Here is a 20,713-nt window from a genome sequence, read left to right as displayed (position 1 = left end):
AAGAACAAATAGTATGCCTGAGAAGGTAGATGAAATAGCCCTAATTATCTATGATAAGGAGTATTTAAGGAAGGTGACTGAAACTAATAAAAAAAATAAGGATTAGGATTAACATGTGGATTTTTTTGGGTGGAAGGGGACTGGGGATTGAACTGAGGGGCACTCGACCACTAAGCCACATCCCCAGCCCTATTTTGTATTTTATTTAGAGACAGGATCTCACTGAGTTGCTTAGCGCCTCACTGTTGCTAAGACTGGCTTTGAACTTGCAATCCTCCTGCCTTAGCCTTCCAAGCTGCTGGGATTACAGGCATGCGCCACTGCACCCAGCTAACATATGGATTTTTATGTACCTGTTCTGTTCCAGGGCTTCACCCTGCTACAAATCCCTTAGCTGAGAAAATGAATATATACATATATTATTATGTCCACCATTAATATTCTTCATGTAATCATCCTTCTAGTAAATCTATTTTGAAGCCTAGTATCTTGAGATTAGGAGAGTTTGTTGTTTTATTTTTTAACACAAAACAGCCACTGTCATCCTCATCTCACTATTTGCCCTTTTCCATTTACTTTCAGAAACAGAAATAAACTTCCTGCTCAAACAAGCACTAACGATTGTTGGAGCTCTACCTTTTACTTACATGTTGGAGAAGTGGAGGTGGATGGTCTTTAAGGGTGAAATTCCCAAAGATCAGTGGATGAAAAAGTGGTGGGAGATGAAGTAAGTTAATGAGTACACCGTCAGTAAAATGTTATGAGTTTGTTGTTTATTTTAAAGCGTTTGACTGGTTTGTACATACACACACACACACACACACACACACACAACTGGTTCTGTATTTCATTGTCTTTGGAGCTTCCTTAAGCCATCAGAACCCACAAAGGGCAAGAGGGGCTAAGGAACTAATGCCATCCCCAACAGCCCTCAACCAATACCTTATGGGAGTTGATGGATAAATACCCCAACTGCCCTGCCCTCAGGTGGGACTAGCCTTTGTGCTGAGTACTCTATAATGAATCCTAGGATTCTTCAGAGGGAATAAGTTAGAATTACTTACAGTCATAACTTACTCAGTAACATCTTTTTTGGGTTGCTTTCATTTCCCTGTCTCACTTCCTCCCTCCTTTGCTGATGTTTCCAGGGATCACCTCCCAGAACCTTATCTAAAGAGTCTGTTTCTGAGAGAATCCAATCTAAAAGAACTAGGATCAGGGTTCTCAGACAATGTTTCATAGTCAAACCCACTAGAATTTGAAAAGGTGAATCTTGAAAGCTGGTGATTGGAGTTAAATATGTGAAAAAGAGAAAACTGTATTCAGGTTAGAGGAATGCCATCATACTACGCATGTGTGTATATATTCTCTCTCTCTCTCTCTCTCTCTCTCTCTCTCTCTCTCTCGCACACACACACACACACACACACACACACACACACACACGTTAACTGCCTCCTTTTAAGATTTTTCAGTCTCCATTTGGGTGCCATCTCCTCAGATAAAATCTCCTTGGCTCTGCCCCATATCTTGGGTCAGGTGACACTACTTCATGGTGTATATTCTTAAATATACAAAAATTTGGATCACATTTTAAATTGTGATACCATTTAGGAAATGATCAATCTATTCACTTTTATGTATTCTGTGTCCATTCTTTTATTTTTATTTTATTTATTTATTTTTGGTATCGGAGATTGAACCTAGGGGTGCTCAACCACTAAGCCACACCCCCAGCCCATTTTTATATTTTTATTTAGAGACAGGGTCTTGCTGAGTTGCTTAGTGCCTCACTAAGTTACTAAGGCTGACCCTGAACTCACAATCCTCCTGCCTCAGCCTTCCAAGCTGATGGGATTTCAGGCATGGGCCACCCATCTCATTCTTTTAAATAAAAATGGTGACTTCACATTTTGAGCAAAGCACTGGATGGAGATCTACTGCTAATCATTTCAAATGTGGTCCTTGATCCCCTGCTCCAAACTTTTGGTCTAAGGTACAAACGTGCAAGATAAAACCACTGTGTGATTGTGTGAAGGAAAGGTACAGGGATCCATGAGTATTTAAGAGGAGATCTAAAGCCCTTGGGGGGGCCAGATGAAGAGAGACATCCATGTTGAGTCATGAGAAAGGTGTGGGAGTTAGCCGGGTGTGTGTGGAGAGAATTTCAAGCTTGAGAAAACCTGGTACTGTATCCCAGATACCCTGCACTGTGTCAGGCACATGCAGCTATGAAACAATCATGAGAGAAACAGAGAGAGAAATCTTTTTACCGTTGCATAGTAGTCAGAGCCCTGTCAATTACTTCTTGTTTTTCCTTTTTGAAGTGAAGATCTTATATGTGACATTCAGTCCCCCATGCACAAGTTTAAATTAGTACCATTCTTCCTTTAAGCTTTTCTATGTTAACATAAATCTTCCTTGGGAAGAAGGAGGCTGTACCTATATAACTGTGTTTCTAGTGTTTGAATATGACTGAAGCTGGCCATAAGGACCCCACAGTCATAAAGGACAAATGTATCCCTTTTGAAACAATGCCAAATATATAGTTTATCTATCTTTTTTTTTTTTCTAATTGGACTGATTTTTTGATCCCTTAGTTATTTGTTATTTTTTTAGTACTGAGGATTTAATCCACGGGTGCTTTACCACTGAGCTACATCCCCAGTCTTTTTTATTCTTATTTTGAGACAGGGTTTTTCTAGTTGCTTAGAGCCTCACTAAATTGCTGAGGCTGGCCTCGAACTTGTGATTCTCCCGCCTCAGCCTCCTGAGCTGCTGGGTTTACAGGCATCCACCACTGTGCCTGGCAATGCCTCAGTTTATTTTAAAGGTACATGGAATCCGACCTTTAAAGTAATTTGGTGATTCCTTTAGTCATTCAACAAATAGGAATGAAGTTTTCCCTTAGTTTTAGGCACCATGTTTGGCACTAGAACTGTGAAGATGACCAAGGCACAGCCCCCATCCTCAAGGTGTCCAACTCTCCAGGACAAGGAGTTGTATGTTAATAACTATGACAGAGAGAGAGAGAAATGGCAAGGAGACACAGCTAGAGAAGACTAAGGGAGATTGAAGGATCAATTGTGCTAGAAGGTGGGTGATATCAGGGCTGCTTACAGAAGAAGGTCCAGTAGAATTACACTTAAGGAAAAAAACCTAAGATTTCATTTTTATAAAATGAAGATCTGCCAAAGGCACATAAACTATGGTGCCTAAGAGGAACTTCTAGGGCTTTCACTATATGTTTTTGGACATGCAAAGCACTTTATGAATTTTCTTAAATTAGTGTTTTGAAGATACAGCTATTTTCCAATGGTATATTTTGGTTATATTAAAGCAATGAGAGATAACAACTCAAGGAACTTTACTTTTTCTGATATATTATTCTGTTTTCATCTCACCTGACAACCAATTTCAATGATCAATGCTATTGTCTACTGAAACTGCCGAAGTTGTGCCCAACTCTACCTTCTCACGTTGGTTGAGCTACAACTAATGTATCTTTTCCTTTTCTTCCCAAAGGCGAGAGATAGTTGGGGTGATGGAGCCTGTGCCTCATGACGAAACATACTGTGACCCCGCAGCTCTATACCATGTTTCTAATGATTTCTCATTCATCCGGTAAATGACAATTTTCTTCTGTCTAACTTCAAGAATTTGTGGACAGCCATGCTATGACAGATACATAGGGCTCAATGAAGTGATAATTATGATTTTTCCTTCTCCACCTCCCACCCTTAAACTCAATATACATGATCAATTTTAATGCAGTTGAATCCAACATGATTTGTTGGCTTAAATAAAACTTGTGGGAGATAATTTTCCCGTCATCAAGGAATCAACAATACTATTGGGAAAAACGAAAAGTATTTTTGTTTGTCTTCTTTTTACTGGCAGAGTTCACCATGTATTGAAAGAGCATTTTAAACTTGAAGTCTAAATCATATGTTCTTCACCTATTATCCCTAGATCTTAGATAGGCTGGGCCTCAGTTTCTGTATTTGTAGATTGGCATCATTTATATGAAAGGACTACAAATTTGTAAAACAGTACCAATGTGAGCAAACAATTAACAGAATAATGATATCACCTTGTTTTTGTGAATATTTTTATTAGTGCATTATAGTTAAACCTAATAGTGGGGCTTGTTTTGATATAAAATCATTACTGTCTTATTTATCAACTAATACATAAAATGCAGATAGATTATGATGAATCTATAGAATTCATGTTTAGGCTTCCTAGAGAAAGAGGTTTGACTACTATCTCTTTAGTTATTGGGCCCCAGAATTTACATATATGCCCCAATCTATAACTCTACCATAGTAACAAAACATGGGATGGACTTTTCTGTTTGTTTTTTTATCTCTTGCACAGATATTACACAAGGACCATTTATCAATTCCAGTTTCAAGAAGCCCTTTGTCAAGCAGCTAAACATGAAGGCCCCCTCCACAAATGTGACATCTCAAATTCCACCGAAGCTGGGCAGAAGCTGCTGTAAGAAATGTCTCAAAATTTTGAACCTCTCTGGGCTGGGGTGGTGGCTCAGTGGTAGAGCGCTTGCCTAGCATGTGTGAGGCACTAGGTTCGATCCTCAGCACCACATATAAATAAATAAATAGATAGATAGATAGATAGATAGATAGATAAATAAATAAATGTCTATCAACAACTAAAAAAATTTCCAAAAAAAGCCAGCTTTTAGAAAAAATTGCTGACCCTCTACTAGTGTCCAATGTTGCTCATTTCTGTGCCTGTTTTGAATTTGATTTCTTTGTTCTAAAAAAGAAATTTGGAACCTCAAAATTTCCACATTCACAAAGTAAATGTTTAATTTGTGGTCAGACACAGGAACCTAGCCCATGAAATGGCTGGATGGGTCACCTCCTCTCTCCATGTCAGAACTATAGAGCTCTATTTGTAGTAATTGGAAGGAAAGAGAGATTGAAGGATGAATCCATCCATTAATATGCATCATTTTCTTATCTGCTGGGAGAAAATTTAGCTAAGTCAAAGAAAAGAAATCGTAGATCATAGATGTACATATGTGTACATATGGAATCCCTCAAGAGGTCCTGAACCCCCTCTTTTTTCATGTAGCAATATGCTGCGTCTTGGAAAGTCAAAACCCTGGACCTTAGCACTGGAAAATGTGGTAGGAGCAAGGAACATGGATGTAAGACCACTGCTCAACTACTTTGAACCATTGTTTGGCTGGCTGAAAGACCAGAACAGGAATTCTTTTGTTGGGTGGAACACTGACTGGAGCCCTTGTGAGTACACCAAGTTGACATGTTTGGCATTGCTCCCTGTCTGCCACCCTAGTCTCCTTTGGCCCCAGCCTTATGAGGGTGGTGACACAGCTGAATGCATGTTCCCTCTGTGTAGAACCTGCTTCTAACTGTGCTTCAAACTCTTTCAAGTGTTTTATTAGTCTCATGTTTAAAACAAGAGTGTAACAATCTCCAAACCACTGCACTTGAATCTTCTCTTCAAAGACAAAAACTTTTAACACTGTCACCTCCTCTTTTTGGCAGTTACTTTCATATATCTAAACTATATTATTTTCTTTTTTATTAATTAATTTATTCTAATTAGGTATATATTGTTATTTTCTAATCAGTTTTAGACTTCCACTTCTGCCTCCTTTTCCATTCTCATTTTCCCAGTGAAGCTTTATCATGATTTTTAGTAAAGCAGTTATCAGTGCTTTCATAATTTTGCCTACAGAGCCAAGTCATATATCATTTGGTATCCTTTCTCATGTGACTTGCTTGTTCTGGAATTTGTACTTGTCTCGATTTTTTTTCAGTATATCTAATTTACCACCTGCATCGTGTGTGTTTTCTCCGAGTTATTCCAACATATATATTCTTTTCAGCCTCAGTTTCTCCCCCTGGACACTTTCCTCCTGGAGTCTTGAATCCTCCTATCTCACTCAGACCCCAGTTTTCCGCATGAGTCATCTTTTTGTTGTTCTCCTGGGGAGAACCCTCTGTTTCCTGAATCCCATGCCTTCTTTCTTGGATTATCTCTTGTTTTGTTGGTGCACAGGCTCCAGGTGACTGTCTGAGCAAAGGCTCATAGGGGTAAGAGGATCAACTGTTCCCCCAGTAGCTTAACCACACCCTGAGTCCATCGTCCTTGTTTTTAGCCCAGTATCCCCTTCCCACCCTCTGCTGTACCTGAACCAAAGCTTCCCTGGGATTCTCTGACTCTTTTGGGTCTGGACTTCCTCTGTGTACCCCTCAGGCCATGGCTTCCTGTCCTCTGAGAAAACAGTTACCCGTCTCCCATCGTTTCTCATTTTCCAAAAGTGTGTTTATACCTTGTAAAAAATTCCTTTGTGGGACCTTGGGAGGGAAAGGAAGTAAACACATGTGGTCAATCTGTAACCAGGAGTCTGCAATTTCTTTTTAATCAGATACTGACCAAAGCATCAAAGTGAGGATAAGCCTAAAATCAGCTCTTGGAGAAGAAGCAGTGAGTATTCCAGACAGTGCATCCATTATTTTCCAGCACACTCTTTTTCCCTTAAATAGTACATAATCAGCCCAATCCAGTATGGTCTAAACAAAGAAATGCTGGCCAAGCCCAGTGGCACATGCCTGTAATCCCAGCGGCTCTGGAGACTGAGACAGGAGGATTGCGAGTTAAAGCCAGCCTCAGCAATGGCGAGGTGTTTAGCAACTCAGTAGACCCCGTCTCTAATAAAATACAAAATAGGGCTGGGGATGGGGCTCAATGGTCAAGTGCCCCTGGGTTCAATTCACAATACCCAAAAAGAAAAAAAAAATGCTGTAAGCTCCAGCTTCTGGCCTCCAGCTTTTTTACTTTCCCTACAACCAATTGGTCGTGCTTACTTATTACCTATTATCTTGAGGTTGTTCTGAAGCTCAACGTGAAAATATCTGTACCAATCCTTAAACATCAATACCCATTCTTCCCATTAACTTCTCACCATTACTTGTATTTGAGGATGAGGACATGGTTATATTTCAAGAGGATGTCTCCTTTTAGAAGCAGTATCTTTATGGGGTTTTGTTTGTTTTGGATCAATCAGTCCATCTACAGCCTCTCTTTTTATTCAGAGTAATCTATGGACCAACAGCATTCAAATCTGAAAGCTTGTTAAAAATGCAGACTCTCAGGCCCCAGCCCCAGACCTGCTTAACCAGAATTTACATTTTAACAAGCCCTCAAGATGATTTGTATGCACAATAAAGTCTGGGGAGCTCTGATTTCGAACACTGCTTCTCAAGCTCGGCCACACATTGGAGCCACATGGGAAGTTTTCAAAATGATATATGGGCTCCATCCCCAGAAATTCTGCTTCAATTGCCCCAGGTGTGGTATCAAGAATTGGGCATTAAGGAATCCCACTATTATGTATAATTGTAATGCACCAATTAAAAAAAAAAAAAAAAAGAAACCTGCCAAGCCATGTGAAAAAACAAAACAACTCATACCAAACCAAAAGAGAGTTGGGCATTAAGAATTTTAAAAACTCTCAGTGGGATTCTAAGTTCAGCAAAGCTCACTCTTATCACGTGCATTAGTTGAGTCAGCTGTTGCCTTCTGAACACCTGTCTTAAGTGAGCCAGCCTAAGGAAGTACAGCAGCAGCTTTGATTGGGAAAGAGAGGACAGGAAATCTCAGACAGATGGGGATCAAAGGCCTGGGTGGCAACCTGAAGGCTTTGCAGGTTTAGAAACCAACCTGGGGTTAGTAGATAAAAAGTCCAAGGTACTACAGAAAATTGTCATCTCATCGTATAGATCCAAAGATGAAAAGTTAAATATTTTCCAAGACTCAAAAATGCTTTTTGTATAATTTTCATAGATAAGTTAGACATCAAAATATAAGTAACAGGAGTGAAAAATGAATATTAAGAAAGTAATAACAAAAATAGAAGTTTTCTTCCCAAACTCCGAGTTCATGTTCCTATTTCTTAATAATCATTGAGTGTTATTTTTTTTTCATCTTTGCCATACTTTATTAGCTTTCCCTTGGCCAAATAAGTTTTAATTACTCATGACAGATCAGAACTCTTTCCAATTGCCAGGCATGGTGGCGCACATCTCTAATCCCAGCAGTTTGGGAGGCTGAGGCAGGAGGATCACAAGTTCAAAGCCAGCCTCAGTAATTTAGTGAGGCCCTAAGCAACTTAGCAAAACCCTGCTTCTAAACGAAATATTAAAAAAGGTTGGGGATCTGGCTCAATGATTAAGCACCCCTGGGTTCAATCCCTAGTACCAAAATAAAATAAATAAATTTTCTAAAAAAGATTTTTTTTCTTGATATTTGTGCTCATATTTTCTATGCAGTGAGGGATTGGCTAATAGTCTTCAGAAGTTTTGATGGTATAATGTTCTGAGACCAATTCACTAAGCAACAGTTGGCTTTGATGAGGTCAGAACTATAATCTTAATGCGTGTACACATCAGGGCCAAAATATTTGCCCTGTTCAAGTAATTTTCTGGTGATTATCAACCAGATCTATGGCCTTATTTTTGAGAACTCAGACTTTTTTAAAAAAAATTTAAATATGGAAATAGTAACCAGAATATTATTTGTAACAATGTTAATACTATCATTTTTACTATTAAAGAGACTCCCTTTTACTCAAAGATGGATGAAAGACAAATTGAGGTGAATGTGATAATTTTTTTTTTTTTTTTTTTTTTAATTTTTTGTGAAATCATGTTTTGTCTGAAAGGGAAAGGAGAAACAAGTCTTGTGCTAGTCACTGATCTCTACTGCCATCTACTGGAGGAAAGAGTACATTTTTTTCCTCTTTTAGCAGGTCTTCAAAGACTATGCATTTGCCATCCATTTGTTCAGAATCAGAAAAAAAGAACAGATTACCTTGCTGTTTACAACACTTTATTTTTTTCCTTGAGCACCCAGTTTCTTTCTTTTTATTTTCTCTTTATACATATCGAGAACTTACTATAAAAATAGTGAGAACTGCTGGGCGCTGTGGCGCACGCCTGTAATCCCAGCAGCTCAAAAGGCTGAGGCAGGAGGATCCCGAATTCAAAGCCAGCCTCAACAAATCAGCGAGGCCCTAAGCAACTTAGTGAAACCTTGCCTCAAATAAAATATAAAAAAGGGCTGGGGATGTTGCTCAGTGGTTAAGTGACCCTGGGCTCAATCCCCAGTACCCACCCCCCCCCAAAAAAAAATATATATATATATATAATCAGTTTATCTCCAAAATACAGACATTTTAAGTAAAACCCACAAATTTTGTTTGATCCCATTTAAAACTTATCCTCAGGATGCTCATTTCAGTTTAGATCAAACTAAATGAAAGGATCATGAGCCCAATTGTTCCTAAAGCATGGTTGCCTGGCCAGCAGCATTATCACCACCTGGAAGCTAATTAGAGATGTAAATTTGTGATCTCATTCCAGATTTCTGTATCAGAAACTTTAAAGTTGCTTTAACCATCCAGCTGCTGCTGCTGTGTACTCACATTGGAGGTCACTGGCTTAATGAACAGCAAGAGTCCTTGGAATATTAAAAATAATGCCTGAGGAATATTGAGCTTTAAATATGTCTTAGGATCCCTAATGAGCAGTGCCTGTCTTCTCATTTTGCAGTACCAATGGAATGACAATGAGATGTACTTGTTCCGGGCATCTGTGGCTTACGCCATGAGAATGTATTTTTCAGAAATCAAAAACCAGACCATTCCTTTTGGGTGAGTTGATTTGCGGAGTTCTTAGGTTCTCCAACCAGCAATTCTCTTACTCTTGAGTCTTCAAGTGAAATTGAGAAAAACCTCCTGCTAACTTTTAAACTTCTTGGACATCCTGAAGTTTGGGTGACTCTATTTAGGGATAATTGTGGTTTATTTAACATGTAGATAGCAAGAACATTGTTCTTATTAAGCTCTCTTGTCCAAATGCTCTTACCTACCCTTAGCACTGAAAGGAAAAAAAAGAAATTTTCACTTTCATGGAGCTTATATTCTGGTTTGGGGTGTGGGGGTGGGGAGAGAAAGAGAGAAGGTAAGTGAAATATGATAGTTTTGTGAGAGACTTACATTCCCTGCTTAGCCGATTTCCTTCCTTGGACAATAAAGGAAGGGAATTCTAAATGAGTAGGATTTATTTAAGTGAGAAGAGATAGAACTCTTGAGATGCCAGAGGGGGCCAGATAGCAATAAAACCCATGTTGGAGTGCTAGCTTAAGGGCGCATATGGTTTGAGCATGGATCAAAATCTATGTTAAATGGGCGCTGAAAACTTTACCAAGGCTATTGGCTGTGTCCTTGAGCCTGAGTTTTAATCCTTCCCTTAACTCCTATTTGGGTTCACTCCCACCATTGATGTTTATCCCCCTCTCAGGAAGAAATGTTCCTGCTGGAAAGCCTCAAGGTCTTTTACTTTTGAAATAGGCCTTGATGGTGGCAGTAAATATTTCTGAGGATTAGCCTGGGGTGTGGTCTCTGCCTTGGAATAAGACCTTAATTGGGGCCCATTGCCTGACCATTATCTATTCACAATAAGTGCTGGGGAGAAAGACACAATTGGAAAAAGATTAGGGAGTGCTGGGGAGTGGAGGAGCAGTTCAATTTTAACCCAAATAGTCAGAAAAAAAAAAAAAAAGAAAAAAAAAAAACTTCACTAACATTTGAGCAAATCTGTGAAGCGGCAGAGAGAGCACCATGGGAGAAAATGTATCCACTGAGGGCGACAGCAGGCACAGACTCTGAGGAAGGACTGTCCTTCACTTGTTGAAGGACCAGCAAGAAGGCCAGTATAGATGGAATGGTGTTTACTAGTAGGAAATTTGGGCATGGAGGGCCGGAATGGGTAAAGAAAGTTCTTGTGGGCCTTGAAGGCCATTCTACAGACTTTGGCTCTTATTCTGAGAGAGATAGGTATTGATTCAAGGACTAGAGCCACATGATCCATTTTAGTTTTTACTAGTATCACTCCGGCAGCTATGACAGCACAATCTTGTCACATTATATGCTAAACCTTACTTTTTCCCTTCACCCATGAGTGTAACACCATGTTTTTTGCTGGGTGTGATTGGGTGAGGGAATATTAACACACCATTTTTTTCCCTGATATACTGAGCCATCTTTGCCTCCCCAATTTTTTATCACAGTCCCAAGCTATCAATGATTTCTTGCTGATTCTCTTCAGTCTTTCAGTTGGAAATCTTTCTATCATTGAAAAAAATATGGATTTTTTATGATAGAGGAAAGAATGCCAAAATGTGACATATTTATTATTATTATTTCCAAATTTGTTCACTTTGCCTTTACAACACTTATATAGTTGATTTCATGTGTTTGGAGCATTGGTAAAGTTTTTTGGATCTTATCTCCTGTCATTGTTCCCTCTGCTCTGTGTCTGGCTAACTTAGTTTTACCAGGGGGGTGGGATGTCATTCTTTTTATTGTGTCCTCTGAGCCCAAAGGGAAGATGTTGCTTTTGTTTCTCCACAGAGAGGAGGATGTACGGGTGAGTGATTTGAAACCAAGAATCTCCTTCAACTTCTTTGTCACTGCACCTCAAAATGTGTCTGACATTATCCCTAGAACTGATGTTGAAAAGGCTATCAGGTAACATTTTACTTTCAAATAATCCATATAAAGGGTGAAGGAGTTAACAAATGCAACAATAGCTAATATTTAGGGCCAGGCATTGTTGTGAATCATTCACATGTTTTGCTTCATCCCATGAATTTGGGTTTTAATTCTAGAAGAATCCAATAGCAGAGAAGGTAATAGGGAGGGTAAACATGATCAAAGTATATTATATGCATGTATGAAATGTCACAAAGAAACTTATATTTTGTACAATTAACATGCACTAAAATTTATAATGAAATGGTGTGAAGATGAAAAATGATCTAATGGCAAGAGAATTATCTTGATTTAGAATCCCCCAGCGGCAGGCCCTTAGGCAAGGTTTTAACTATGAGTAGTTTATTTGGGAGGCCATTTCAAGAAGCACTGATAAGAAAATGTGGACAGGCGACAGAGAAGGGAGGGAAGACAATAGATTACACTTTATCACCACCATTGTCACATAGAGCTTAATACTTCCTTGTGGGCAACTCTGGGAGAATGTGGGGAATGTGCACCTGACTTGTCCCATCAGAGAGTTGAGGGAGCTCGGTCATCATCCATTCACCACCACTCACCAGTCATGGGCTGGGAACTGCATCAAGGTGACATTAATTCCCCAGCAGTGCTCACAGGCAAAGGGAAGTAGGTGTTGACTGAAGGAAGTCTAACCAGCATGCATGGAAAATACAGAAGGGACATGGACAGGTATTACCATCAGTTGCTAGAGGGACACTGACAGAGGATTCATTTGGCTGCCCAAAGCCTGCAACAAGTTGACAAACATAGGATTCCTTGGACATTGGTTGTCCTCCATAATGGGAGAGGGACTTAGTATGGGCAGTGAATGCTTAGAAGAAATGGTTTGCTCTATTTGCCTCAGTTCTTTCCCTCAAGACAGCAGAAATCATGGATGGATCGACCTCATATATGGTTCTCCTTTTCACAAAAAAAAAAAAAAAAAAAAAGGCTTAATATAGCCACTGCTACTAGGGAGCTCAGTAGGTGGCCCTCTTGAGCTGCATCAGTGATGTTAATTGTCTGAAAGCAGATCTAAAACCAGCTGGGCAGAATGTGCCTAGAAAATCTGGCTTGGTTGGGGTGTATGACTCAACCACACCCAAAGATTCAGTCACTGCTTCAGAAGTCTTGTCTCCAAAAACCAGTAGAAGTATTGGCTGAGATCTTTGTAAAAGAGATTAGCCTTCTTGGAGTCCCAGTCACCTACAGGACACCTTAAACTTTCTGTTTCCAGAATGGCTTGAGATATGAACCTCCAAAGTTGCCAGGGGTTACATGGCTAAAAAAAATCTGCTTTGGCCTCTTTTTTCTCTCAGGTGAGCTCAGACCTCCTAACCTGGGATATACCCAAGGATAGGAGGATGTGATACTAGACACTTTAGTCTTTGATCCAGAATGTTCTCCATTTCAACTGTTTTTGTTTTAAAAGATCTTCATCCTTTTTCCTCCATAAAATTTAGCCATATCCCATCCCAGTGTTAGAGAAATTGGCCAAGGTCTCTTTCCTGTGTTACTCTTCAGTGCTGGAAATTCTACTGTAGAAACTTGGGTATAGGATGTGATTTATTTATAGAAGACAGATATCAAATTATCCTTTTCCATTATTTGATATCAAGTCACAGCAGATATACTCTGGTAGACAGGAAATTATTACCAAATTTGCTCACTTTGCCTTTAAAGCACAGCAGTCACAAATGTACAAATACCAACCATTTGCACATTTCCATATTTGCAATTCAGTTTCTCAGTGAAGCTGTTGGCAAATCTAATTTAGTTTCCAGATATCAAAGATACATAACTGTCAAAAAATTCATGTCTTTCATTAGACCTGTTCGCCTAATTTCATTACTTTAGATGTATATTCTTATGATATACAAATTAAATTCTTTTGGGAACAATGATATAAAGAGTAAATAACTAAACACAATTTTATTTTGCCTAATTGTTCCCTTTACTGTTTCACTTTGGGGAAATAGAATGTCCCGGGGCCGCATCAATGGAGTGTTCCGCCTGGATGATAACAGCCTGGAATTCCTGGGGATTCAGCCGACACTTGGACCTCCTTACCAGCCACCTGTCACCATATGGCTGATTGTTTTTGGAGTTGTGATGGGATTGATAGTGGTTGGCATTGTCGTCCTCATCTTCACTGGGATCAGAGATCGAAGAAGGTAAGTGTGCTTTCCTAGACCTATCTTCCAACAGGAAGATTTAGGGAATACTAATTGGAAAACTTCCAGTAAGTGGCAGGTTATATAGTTCAGGTACTTAATTGGACAATTTTGCCTCCAAACATTCTGAGGCATTCTCTAGAAATTTACTAGCACTCACCTTCCTAGCAAGCCACATCTCCATATCATCTTAATTCATGGTCGGGTACTCTCAAATTTGTTCTTGAGTTGAAGATCAAAATTCACCGAGGATTTAAATCACTAAAGATCTGATTTATTTATTTATTTACTTATTTATTTTTTTCTTTTGATACCAGGGATTGAACCTAGGGACACTTAACCATTGAGACACATCCCCAGCCTTTTTCATTTTTTATATTGAGACAGGGTTTTGCTCAGTTGCTGAGGTTGGCTTTGAACTTGTGATCCTCCTGCCTCAGCCTCCCAAGCCGCTGAGATTACAGGCATGTGCCACCATGCCCGGCTAGAGATTGGATTTCTAGTCTTACTTGACACTAGATTTTTTTCTGCTAACTTTAAGAAATAAGTTTCACTGGGCTTATGAAATAGGTTAATAATATTTTATAACATCTCTACAAAACTATGCACACTTCAAATAGAACATGTTTTTGATTGAACCTCTGCATATATTAATTTATTTCACTTAATATTCTTCACTATAATTTTTAGTTCTCCAAAGTAGCTTCATTTTAAAAATCAGACATTGACTAGGTAGTACATTTCATATTTAGTTAAAATTGTTAAAAATGCAAAAGAATACAGAATCTTTGTCGTCCTTTGCCTTTAAGTTTCCCCTCTTAAAGTTAACCAAAATGATCAGCTTCTTGGTGATATATAGCTATATACACTTTTTTTAGTGTATGCAAATTATGTATAATATTCTGCATTTTTAATTTCCCACTCAATAGGTTTTAGTGATCTTTCCATATCACTTGTACAAAGAGATTTCCATCTTTTTTTAGGGCAATGTGGTTTCCCATTTTATGGATAGATCATAATTTTGTTACCAAGTCCTCTACTGGTAGACTTTTAATAAAAAGGTGCAATGGCTTAATGTAGGCAGGTTCTTGTGTGTGCCAATATAGGTGCAAGGTAAGTCCTAGAAGTGGGAGAGCTGGGTCAAAGTCAGTGTGCACTTCTAATTTTGATAAATATCACCAAATTGCTCTCCATAGTGGCTGAATCAGTGTATATTTGTATCATCAATTTATGAAATTTCTTTTTTCCCCCAGCTCACGTCCTTAGACATGATACCATCAAGCCATTTGATCTTCATCAGTCTGATCAATGAAAAGTTTCCTTCTAACATCCATTTTATTTAACAGGAAAAATCAAACAAAACGAGAAGAAAATCCTTACGCCGAATCCTCCATGGAAATGGGTAAAGGAGAAAATAATCCAGGATATCAAAACAATGATGATGTTCAGACTTCATTTTAGAAAAATATTTTTCCTCTTAAGGTGATTTTATTGTATGTGCATGTTAATTTCATGGTACCAAAAGTATGAGATTATAAAAATATTATTAAATATCAAAACTATGACTCTGTTCAGGAAGAAGTGCCCAAAGACATCGTGATTGAGCAGTGGGCATCTTCCTTGACCTTGCTTTCAGTATTTATATTTGTCTCTAAACTTGACTTCTCTTTTGATTTCCGATAGGAAGGCTGATGTTAGAGTAAAATAGGGAGAGTATGCCTTTGGCCTCACAGGCTAGCTAGAGACAATGGAAATGGAAATATCTGTTGAGTAATCAGAGTTGGGTAAAAGAAGACTATCATGATAGATAGAGAGTGTTGGACCTTGTATGGAATCTGTGCTGTGAGCTGCTGGGGCTGCCAGATTGAGAATGCTACACACTGTTCACTTTAATCCAAGTGCCAAAGATAAAGAATGGCACGTTTTCTTTACATTAACTTAATCCAAATACTGCAGTAATTTTCTCAGAGTGATGTTTAGAATGGACCATGCCTTCTTCAGGGTGGCATGTCTAACAACGAAAGGAGAAGTCAGAGAACAGTAGAGAATATTATTTTTTCATTTTCAAGCTACTTGATCAACATCTCCCTGACAACACAAAACTAGCACAAGGGCCTCCATGAACCTCCAGAGAATGTCTGATAGAAACTTGCTTCCTTTGTTCTTTAACTGTAGAGTGAGTGGAAACTCCAACTGAGTGTTCATCTTCTGAAGTGGATTCCCAGTCTCTTAAATCTTTTGTATACCCACTGTATCTGAGAAGTGCTGAGCACAAAGCAGACACGCAATAAATACTTATTAGATGTATACACTCCTGTAGTCTTATGTGTTCTTATATACTGGGATTTCTGTCCGTTCTATCTGCTTTTCATTTCCGTGGACAAAATTGTCATCTTACTGTCCAGGACCTTTGACCTCCCAAATGTGTTGGGAGATATCCTAATTCTCAAATTGCTTTATTGGACAAAGAAATTGTAAAATCAGGTCAAAAAGAGTTGTATTTATATTGTATTATACTGTCAGGTTAGGAAGCAAACCTAGTGCTACTTTTATATTTCTTAGAGTACCCAGCCCAGTTCTGAGCACAGCATCTACTACCTACTTGAAGATTGATTAAAACTAGATTAAATAGATTAACATATAAAAAGTTTACCCATTGAGCACATATATATGATAACCAGCATAATGTTAGAGTAACTCATGCTTAATAAATTTGATGTGATAATGGTAATGGTGGATCAATTCCCCAAGTCAGGAGAGAATGACTTTCAAAATCCTCTATAAAATTGCTTCAAAATAGCTAAATCAGGCCGAGTCATTTGAGGCTCTTCAGTATCTTTTTAATTATACTCAGGTAGCAAACTGGAACTCTTTATTTTCGCATGAAACCCATGTCCATCCTTATCACCCTCGACCTCACTTTCACGTCATTCCTTGGGCCCACAGCTTGGGATAACTTACAACAACATCTCCTTATTTACATACCCATTTCATTGGCATCCTTCTATCTTGAGTATGTCCTATCTTCTCCAACACATCATGACAATCTTCTGCCAAGCTCCTTGTTATCTAAACATTCTCTTTATGAAGTTCTCAGTCCTTGTTTTGGTTCAACTCAGTGCAAAAATAACCTCTACAGGAACCAACTTCATCACCTAACACCTTCAAAAGAGCCTCCCCAGCCAATAGAAAGGATCCATGGGTACATGACATAATGTTCAGCTGTAACTCAGAATTTAGAAAACCCTGCTCATTTCCCTACTTGATTTTGGGGTTTTCACCAGTGCCGTTCTCACTTTGCCCCTCAGGTGAAGCTTTGTGGTCCTTTGCCTGTGCATCCTCTAAGAGGATGGAGACTCTACAAAGAGGGTCTTACACTGAGCCTAGGATGTGAATTGGTGAACTGTGACCTGTCGGCCAAATCCCACCCGTCATCTGCCTTCCTATGGCCAGAGTTAGGAATGACTTTTGTATTTTTGAATGGCTGCAGGAAGAGTAGAATGATATTTCATGACACATAAAAATGACAGGCAATTCATATTTCATTGTCCATAAATGAGGTTTTATTGGAATCCAATTACATCCATTCATTTTCATATTGTCTAGGGTTACTTTCATGCTACAAAGCAGAGTTGGGTAGTTGACTCAGAGATGGTACAGTTCACAAAGCCTTGTTTATTTTTGGGGGGGAGGGGTACTGAGATTGGACCTAGGGCTGTTTTACCACTGAGCCATATTCTCAGCCCTTAAAAAATAATTTTTTTTTTTTTTGAGACAGGATCTCTCTAAATTGCTAAGCCCTCACCAAACTACTGAGGCTGGTCTGAAACTTGTGATCCTCCTGCCTCAGCCTCCTGAGTTGCTGGGATTACAGGAATGCACCACCATGCCCATCTCACAGGGCCTTTTCCAGGCAAACTTTGCTGACTAAGGAAGCAAGGGTTAAATGAAATTATGAATGTGAACAAGCCATCATGGAGTTCAGAGACAGAAGGAACATCTGTTTATAGAATCAGAAGACATTCACTAAGTGTTTACTTTCTAGGAATTTAATTATTTTTTATGGGATGGGGTTGGTAGAAAAGTAGTCAAGGCAAAAAGGGCAGATGCTACCTTCCTCTCCCCTGATGTCTGTCAATGAATTATTCTCCCTCATTTGAAAGCCATGTTTTCCCCATTAAGTAAAGATGGGGCCTTAGGTCCAATCTCCTCATTCACTTAAGAGTCAGAGTCAGAATCAAAATTGAGAAACTCAAATTTATAAGTCTACTATGTTAGAATCTTTCTCTTAATTAATTCAAGCAGATATGATATGGATTTTGCTAGACTCTCTTGACTTTGCATTTCACTTTTAGCAGATCAGAAAAAGCTCAGCAGGACTTTTAGACTTCATCTAGAAAATGCTCTTCTCTGAAGTTGCTCTTTGGCTTGCCCTTTGGGAAAGTTTCTTAACAAAGAAGTCTGTGCCTTTTTCTTTACTCCCCTGAGAATGTGGGCAGACTTCTGTTTAAAATTATAACCATTAATGCTGCATATCACCACAAAACACAATTAAACCACATTTTAAAAGTCATTATGCAATTTTAAAATATATGAAGTTTTTTTTTGTTTTTGTTGTTTTTTTGGGTTTTGGGTTTTTTGTTTGTTTGTTTGTTTGTTTTGCTCCTCTTGGACTTATTTTCTGGTAAGCCTCTAGTGGTACCTTAAATTCTTGCTTGACTTGGTTTCAGGAGTCAGGCTTCTAAGCAAAGCTTTATACTCTTTTCATAGTAAACAATTCTGTATTGTTTGAATTTTGCAACAAGCATGTACTACTTTTGTTATAAAGCAGATTATTTTTTAAAAGATCAAATACACAAAAATAAGGACAATAAAGGAAAACAATCAAGAGGGAGACCAAAAACAAAGATTAACGGTCTGTGATGCAGGTTCCCACTGGTCTGCAGGCTCATGGAGAAGGAAGGATTGTGTCACTTGTTCCTTCTCTTCCTGTGGGTAGGAAAGAATGGGGCACACAGCAATTACAAAATAAAAGAGTAAATGAATGAATGTATAAATGACATGGTGATTATTTTTAAAGTACATTTCATTATATATTGAGATTTGTGTACCTCTATTCAAAATAGATGATGATCAAATGTTAATTTTCATTTTGGGGGGGATTGAACTCAGGGGCACTCAACCACTGAGCCACATCCCCAGCCCTATTTTGTATTTTATTAGAGACAGGGTCTCACTGAGTTACTAAGCACCTCGCTAAATTGCTGAGGCTGAACTCGTGATCCTCCTGCCTCCACCTCCTGAGCCACTGGGATTACAGGCATGCACCTGGCCTTCATTTTCTTTAAAAAAATTTTTTTTTTATTCACTGATAGACAGCATGCCTTTATTTTATTTGTTTATTTTTATGTGGTGCTGAGGATTGAACACAGTGCCTCACACATGCTAGGCAAGTGCTCTACCACTGAGCCCCAGCCCCAGCCTCAAATGTAAATTTTCTGTTGAAATAAAGGAATCATTAATTAAATGTCAATAAATGAATAAGTAAGAGAGAACATTTGAGCTATCTGGTGGGTAAGGGAGTAAACAGGATGTCTCTTAAGGGAGAGTATTAATTTTTGTCTGAAAAATAACAGTAGGGTTTAATTGGAGTTTTTTGCTTTTTTAAATAGTGCCCCATATAGCATTTCTTTCTCCCTTCTTGATAATACAGAAAAGACAATGAAATATTCCAAAAGATACTAAAAAAAAAAAAAGAAACCTAGAGCTGGGGTTGTGACTCAGTGGTGGAGAACTTACCTGATATGTGTGAGGCACTGGGTTTGATTCTCAGCACTGCATATAAATAAATGAATAAAATAAAGGTCCATAAATAAGTAAAAAAAAAAATAACAACAAAAACAACCCTAATGGAGTCAGCAGCAGATTGCAAAGTAGGATACTCCCATAAACATTCTAAAATTAAGAAATACCCTTTAAAATAGCCACAAGAAGCTAAAATAGTACTTCTGCATCTTTGTGTTAAGATCCAAGACTGAAATTGAAACTTCAGCTGTCAAACAAGCCAAAAGCCCCAGAGCTCCAAATTCAAGAATGTAAAATGATTCAAAAGCATCAATTTTAGAAAAAGACCCTGGTTTCACTGAATTGTGATTGATCATAGTCAAGGTTATGGCTAAGCTTAAGGAAAAAGATATCAAATTGTACCTTAGTATCTTTTAAAATTTTCTCTATGTGAAACATGTTTAATATATTGTTGAATAATATTATTTAACTTTAGTTTTATATGTGTATACATGAGGTAAACAATCAGTATTCTAATCTGGATATCAGATGACAGTTGTGCCATTTGGATTGAATCATGGACCACAAAACAATGCCCCACCACAAAATGAGGTGCACTCGGGTAATTCAAATGACAGCATTAGCAATGTCTGGGAGCTTGTGAAAAAAATACAGATTTATAGGCTGCACTCGGGCATGCTCTATCAGAATCTCTGGGGCTGTTCCTAGAAATCTGTGTTTAAAAACTCTCCATTTAATTCTCATGCATGCTAAAGTTTGAGACCACTGACTTACAAAGGCAAATGTCCACATTTCTGCACCTGATAGTATATTTAATTATCATAATGACAACAGAAGGAAAAGAACAAGTATCTAACAAATAATTTTTCAATTCTACCCAATCTTGACACATGCTACACACTCTCTCCATATTGCAATATGAAAATGTACTTCTGCTACAGACTGGGAAGTGTTACAATAAAAGAGGCATAAAGGAAATTACTAATTTGACCTACATTTCAAGGAAATTTTTTATTATCTTACTCATTTCTAGATAATATGAACAGACAAACAGCATGCAGAATGCTATTAAAAACTAGCTAGATTACATTGGGACTTGCTACTTTTCTTCTGTTCA

General features: G+C 38.3%; 2 protein-coding genes across 3 annotated transcripts in view; one reads left to right on the top strand and one right to left on the bottom strand.

Annotated features, from left to right (window-relative positions):
• Positions 1-15,345, top strand: part of Ace2 (angiotensin converting enzyme 2) — a 47,302-nt gene extending 31,957 nt beyond the window's left edge. The window contains exons 10-18 of one of the 2 annotated variants that reach the window (XM_077106633.1): positions 583-727; positions 3,526-3,624; positions 4,381-4,503; positions 5,107-5,279; positions 6,431-6,489; positions 9,615-9,715; positions 11,570-11,593; positions 13,597-13,791; positions 15,138-15,345. In XM_077106633.1, the coding sequence (XP_076962748.1) occupies positions 583-727; positions 3,526-3,624; positions 4,381-4,503; positions 5,107-5,279; positions 6,431-6,489; positions 9,615-9,715; positions 11,570-11,593; positions 13,597-13,791; positions 15,138-15,252 (1,034 nt within the window). In that variant the 3' untranslated portion in view covers positions 15,253-15,345. Of the gene's footprint in view, positions 1-582; positions 728-3,525; positions 3,625-4,380; positions 4,504-5,106; positions 5,280-6,430; positions 6,490-9,614; positions 9,716-11,476; positions 11,594-13,596; positions 13,792-15,137 lie in introns of both variants that reach the window. The other variant, XM_077106632.1, reaches the window with a different exon arrangement.
• A 3,325-nt stretch (positions 15,346-18,670) lies between these two features.
• Positions 18,671-20,713, bottom strand: part of Bmx (BMX non-receptor tyrosine kinase) — a 47,081-nt gene continuing 45,038 nt past the window's right edge. The window contains exon 20 of the mRNA XM_077106824.1: positions 18,671-18,780. The gene's annotated coding sequence lies outside the window, so the exon portion shown is untranslated. The remainder of the gene's footprint in view (positions 18,781-20,713) is intronic.

This window comes from Callospermophilus lateralis, chromosome X, assembly GCF_048772815.1.
Source record: "Callospermophilus lateralis isolate mCalLat2 chromosome X, mCalLat2.hap1, whole genome shotgun sequence".
NCBI classification, from domain to species: Eukaryota; Metazoa; Chordata; class Mammalia; order Rodentia; family Sciuridae; genus Callospermophilus; species Callospermophilus lateralis.
Note: the sequence above shows the minus strand (reverse complement) of the source record. Positions and strands in the feature narration are given on the sequence as shown.